General features: G+C 40.7%; 1 protein-coding gene across 1 annotated transcript; it reads left to right on the top strand.

Annotated features, from left to right (window-relative positions):
* Positions 1–277: 277 nt before the first annotated feature.
* LOC108571261 (protein hinderin-like) lies at positions 278–5,404 on the top strand. Its single transcript, XM_017933261.1, has 5 exons — positions 278–339; positions 1,381–1,551; positions 2,812–2,941; positions 4,655–4,959; positions 5,182–5,404. Exons 1-5 carry the CDS (start codon positions 278–280, stop codon positions 5,402–5,404), a joined length of 891 nt encoding a protein of 296 aa, XP_017788750.1.
* Positions 5,405–6,176: the final 772 nt, after the last annotated feature.

Below are 6,176 nucleotides of genomic sequence, written 5' to 3'. Positions count from 1 at the left end.
TAATATTTTATCAGCAGTTTCCAATGGGTCCTGGAGATCCTCCGCTATCGACGTCCCTGGGCGAAGTGACCTTTAAAAACCGATATAAGTCCAACTTCACCTCTCTCTCTATCTTTCTGGACAACGACGAATCGCGTTCCACCTAGAGATTCGTCGACGTTCGTTCTCCTCGCCGCGAGAGAATCGAGCTCCAAAGTCTCCGCGACTTGCGACCTCCTGCATAATCACCGGTTGCACGATCGCCTTGAGATCCCGGAGAAAATGACGTCTGCCAGACATGTATTCAAACGACTACGACGACGGCAGACTTATGAATTCCTACATTAAATGGAGCAAGAGGTAGACACGTTGTCACTTTACATTTCATTGTTCTTCTTTCTCTTTCGCACGTCTCTGTGTGCGTTCTACTCGCGTGAAACTTCACACGGTGTTTGCGACGTGAGACGACGATTCGACGGATTGATCGGGGTTGTTTTATCGTTCAGATTGGCAAGGCTTCGTGAACGTACGCTGAGAATATATGAAGAACACGGTCGTATGCAGCAGCACGAGGAAGGTCCGTTGCTCGAATTGAACTAATTTTACCCTTCTGTTGCACGGAGTAACTAGGTTAAAGTTCGATATATAATGTTACGATACGCTGTTTGATCGGGTCATTGTTGGCCAGAGGATGAAACGTTGGATTGTCCCATTGATTCACGTTCACTCGGTTCCGCCACTTTACCGTCGAGAGATCAGCTCGCGTGAACGTGAAATTTGGTCAGCTTAACGCGACGAAAATCTCTGTCTGCTGTAGAGCCTCGCGGAATCGATACAGCCGTTTTACATGAAACGGTCATTTCGCTTTGTACGTTTTATCCATGGAAAGTGTATCGTCTGTTCTTTGTTCGACTATGCGAGAAATTGAAAGAAGATTGATTTTTTTTTTTGGCAGATTTATTAGCTGTTGTTTATCATCAGCAGAGAAATTTCAGGTGTCAGTGATACGTACTCATTAGCATACGTATCGAATTTAATAGGAATAACGAATGAAATTAATTATGCTACATACATATGGAAACGATGCCCTTTTCCCCGCTTCCCACAGGCTGAATGGATTCCTTTTCAATACAGTCGATATTCACGAGCTGTAGTACATTAAATAAAATAATTAACGATAAACCCCCGACGACGATCCCCGATACAAAGAATCCTGTTGGAAGATTGGTATGCATCAGGCGCACGTTGTTCGTGTTGAAGGCGTTGTTGTATCGCGAATCAGTGCGGAATATTCGAGTTAACGTCTTGGGAAATCTCTTTTCAGAGATTGCGGGCAGCGTGCGCGGTGTATTCGTTTCCGTTAATAAAGGGAAATGTTGTAACTGTTTAATCTTCGAGCAGACAAACGATCTCGACAGAGAGCGAAGAGGTGAAGGCTGACGAGGAATTCTGTTGGAAATGCAGAGGAGAGACCGCAGATGCGCAGGGGAACACCGCCTCGTTCCCTCACATTCAAGATCTCTGTCCCGCGGACAGGAGAAGGATTGCCCAGCTGGTTAAGCAGTTGATTAAGTAAATTTCTTTCCACCGACAACTTTGTATCAACGTGCGATTGTAATTAATATCGTTTTCGTTCGTTCTGTTATCGCCCTTTTTCAGCTCGAATCGCCATGTTTATTTTGCTTCCTGGGGGCTCCAAGTTGAAGGTGTGCCAAGAATTTGGGATTTTGTGTCGTTTCCTTTCTAAGAGCTCTATAGCTTTCATTCATTCTATTATCACCCTCTTGCGTTCGCGTTGCCACGTTTATTTTACTCTTCGTGGATTTAAAATGAAAAATATATAGAAAATATAGAATTGCGTGAAATATTTATGCTGTAAAATAATTTAACTTTAAATAGATTCTTTAGTTTCTCTGTCACCTTCTTTCTAAGGGCGCTATCGTTTCCATTGTCATCCTCTTGAACATTCAAACAAAGTTTACTTCAATAGTGCTACTCTTCGTATCTTTGAAATTGAAAAAATGTAGAACCTAGAAAAATTTTAAATTCCATGACATTGAATTTTAAATACATTCTTCAGTTTCCCTGTTATCTTCTTTCCAAGAGAGTTATCATTTCCATTTATTCCATCGTCACCCTCTTACACTCAAACGAAATTTATTTGGATAGTATTGCTTTTCCTATCTTTAAAATTTCAAAAATGTAAAACCTAGAATAATTTGAAATTGCATGAAATATTTATAATACGAAAGATCGAATGCTAAATATATTCTTCAGTTTCTCTGTCACGTTTATTCCTTCCCCTACCACGAAATCCAAAGGTAACAGACTCCCCGTCACTTACAATAAACTTAAATCACCTCTCGTTAAAACTACCCGTACGCAGCTTATATTTCACGGGACAACTTCGCTATTACAAGTTTCACTGTGTAATTCCACACTTGCAAACTGGAATGTCCCCGGAGAATGATTCAGTTCGGCATCCCTACGCCAAGGATTAGCCGAGATTATTCTTTAACGAACTGTATATCGGCTCAGACGCTCGATCTCAATTAAGATAATAGCGACATAATTGCGTCGTTTTGCTCGCACAATCGTCCAAGTAAAACGTCAATTGGGAATTTCGTAATTAACACCGTGAACAAGTGCCTCTTGTTCATCGCGACAGCTTATCTTAACGCTGCGAGGGGGAAAGGGGGGAGAGGGGGAAAATCAGTTGAAGAAGTATCGGACAAATGTGAAATGGAAAGGAAGTCGTTCTCCCGCGGTATTTCAATTTTCTGCACGCGTTTCTGCCTGTGCCAGCCGATAGAAAGTCGTTTTTCAACGCAGATGCACGAAGGAAATGCGGGACGCTAAGTCTGAGCTTGCGGTGAGCGAGTCGGAGAAGGAAGCCATGAGAAACCAGTACCAGAATTCGCTGGACCGTCGGGAAACCGAGAGGAAACAATTAGAATTCCAAGTAACGCTGTTATTACTGTATATTTTTGTCCTTCTCCGGTTCCTCGTAATTTCACGTTGTACACGCACGCGCCCGGTACGCATTGTAGCGTTTCATTCAAAGGATTTCCGGTGATTAATCATTTCAGAAATTCGTTCTTTAAACAATGAACGTATAGGAAGGAGAGTCGTAGAACCACGACGTTTCAAATGCCGAAAAGGGAATTTACTAGTACGAAATCATTTTTAAAGTAGCGATAAGCTTTTGAAAAGAAATTTCGGGAAATTTCAGATTTACAACGTTGCGATGCGACACTCTTTGACTGCTCTCACGGCGTTTCAAGCACTAAACGGAAATTTATCGCTGTGAAATTATTTTTAAAGTTATAATTATCATTTCTTCAGCTAAATTTCTGAAAATTTCGGACTTACAACGCTGTGATATGGGACTCTTCGAGTGCTCTCACAGCGTTTCAAGCACCGAAAGGAAATTTTCCGCTGTAAAATAATCATAATTTTTCTCCACGCTGTCATTTTGATATCTAAATTTCTGAAAATTTGAGACTCACACCGTTGTCATACGGAACCCTTGGAGTGCTCTCGCAACGTTCTAAAGCACTCCGCATAAAGAAAGAGCAGAATAGCAAGATAAGGGTGTCGAAAGGAGGGAAAGAATAGCTATGGTTGTAATACACGGTGATAAGGTGTCTGGCATACGGTCGGCTCGTAAAAGTAGGGACCAGGTATGGATTAGGGTTCCAGGAGTGATTTGCTGTTGGCCGAGCAAGTTGGAATGAAAATCACCACTTCCTCCCTCTATACAACTTTATCAAAGTTCCGAGGACGTATAGCGTTGATGTGGTAGCACGTGGGAAAACTTTGGCAAAGGAGCACCTCTTCGAAAACCTGAGATACTAAAACGTCAACTGGCTGTATTCATCAGCCGTAGGACCGTACTTTGAAGTGGAGTTCGAATCAGGCCAACAGCACAACCAGCTTCCACATAGGTTTCGCTCCATCTCTGAACTCTGACCGTGTTCAACGCGTTACTTTGTTAATTAATTGCGATATGGTTGGATTTCTGTTGGCAATTACTCGAGAAATCGATGGGGAATCTCGGGTCAGGGATACTGGTCATTCTGTTCGGTATTTTTGGAGCTTGAAACGTTGCTCGAGGAATCAATTAGGTATTGTCTTATTGGCGAACGAGATTTCTTGAGAATGAGACGAGAAGATTTGAAATTGAAAGAATTTGTTAGCGATGTGAGAAAATGAAGTAGAAACGATGGAGTGTTCTCGTGGGAATCGAGAGATCCTGCAGAGATCAGATACTGGTCGTTTGAAAAATTAGAGAAGAAAAATTAGTAAGATGAAAAAATTAGGGATTTCAAAATGATAGAGGATTCTGCATAGAATGAAAAATTAGAGGAGATAGCGACGTAGAATTGAAATTTGAAAAGTTCATCCTTGGAGCAATATGACAAATTCAAATAGAAAATAATAGTGTTCTTATGGGAACCTTTAGATTCCGCACAGCTTAGCCATTGGCCACTGGAAAAATTAGTAAAGATAGTGGCGTAGAATTGAAATTTGAAAAGTTCATCCTCAGAGTAATATGAGAAATTCAAATAGAAAGTGATAGTGTACTGATGGGAACCGATAGATTCTGCGCATAACTTAGTCATTGCTCATATCCATCAAACGAAAATAATTCAGTCCCACATTTTTCTATCAGCTAACTCAGTCTCGGTCGGAAACGCAAGAGCTGAAATCTCGAATTTCCCAAGTACTGGAGCTGCTGACGCGACAGATAGCCACGCAGGAGAAGCAATTTCTCGAACTCACGGAAACTGTGCGAGATTTGGTAAAGGAGAAGTCCAGGTTGCAGAACGCACTGGTCGAGAAGCAAACGGAAACGGACTTCTTGCAGGGAGAATTCGAAAGGACGAAGGATCTACTCCAAACTGAGAGATTGCATCGTTACAGAGATGTTACAAACGTTGATCGAGCTTGTCAAACCGTGGAACCGGAAGTAACCGCGTAAGGAAACGTTATCAACCAGTCGAAAAATATAGTAGAACGAACTTTCTTCTAGTAAAGAATGAAAGCTGAAATAACTCTTCGTCTTTTGAAAGACGAAGAACAACATTGATTCAGTTAAAGTGCTATTCCTTTAAAAAAAACTCTTTCTCTGTGTAAATATTTTTATTTAAAATAGAGAATCTTCTGATTGAATTTTCGCCGAAACGAATGTATCGACAGTGTTCCAGAGGAATTCGACACGGAATCCATCTTCTGTCGATCGCCAAATGCACGAGTTAAGAGTAAAATTGACCTGGAAGAGGCATCCACGGAGGGAACATTGCTGAGAGAGCTTTTCTTCAGGAAACCGAGCGTCGAGGAAAGCGGAACCTTGGATATCATCCCGGTTCTGTCGGAAAGTGACCAGCAAATGAAACGTTCCAGCTCTCGTCGTTTTACCTGACGTGTTCGTTAAAAAGGAGATTCGTAGAAATTCGAGTTTTTATATGTACCACAGACGAGGTACAGAATAGATCTGTTATCTTTTGGGATTTTGTGTATCACGTTCTGTATTACCGATCGTGTAATGGATTTGATGTTCTGTTAAATCCACCGTGATAATAGAACGGTGAGTTTAAGAATTATATGCAGTAATTAATTTAATAATTCATTCATTCAACACGAAATTAACAAATTAAGCTATTTTATTAAGTTAAATCAATCCACAAATTTATTTAATACTTCGAAGAATTATGAACTACCATCTGAATTGTTATTCAACAAGTAACGATAATTATTTTGTAATTAAAGGAGGCTTGAAAATAAATCAGAAACTGTATTTTACTATTTATATTATTAGTAATGTTATAGCAATCAAAAATTTATCATAAGTATCAATTAAATATTGATACGCGAAGAGAGAAAAGGATATGAATAGGTGTAGCCAAGGATAGCAGTAATGCCGTGCGTTAGACAAGGACAGAAGAAAACGGCGGGCGAGAGTAGCTCCATCTAGCGTTAGGTGACGCGAACTACCATTTCTTAATAGGAACACATCATGTAAACAGAGGTATTAGACAAGGAAAGCACTAGTGTGCGACAAGGACAGAGAGAGAACGCTTCCTGGGGGGGGGGAGCCGGTAAGCTCCACCTCTCAGGCCGTAAATCAAGCCGATTGTTGAAAAATCGTTAATAACTCATAAATTAGGATCATTTTGTGAACTTTTAGTATTGAA

The sequence above is a fragment of the Habropoda laboriosa genome, unplaced genomic scaffold (genome assembly GCF_001263275.1).
Source record: "Habropoda laboriosa isolate 0110345459 unplaced genomic scaffold, ASM126327v1 scaffold57, whole genome shotgun sequence".
In the NCBI taxonomy this organism is placed as follows: Eukaryota; Metazoa; Arthropoda; class Insecta; order Hymenoptera; family Apidae; genus Habropoda; species Habropoda laboriosa.
The sequence above is the reverse complement of the archived record's forward strand: the minus strand, read 5'-3'. Positions and strand labels throughout refer to the sequence as shown.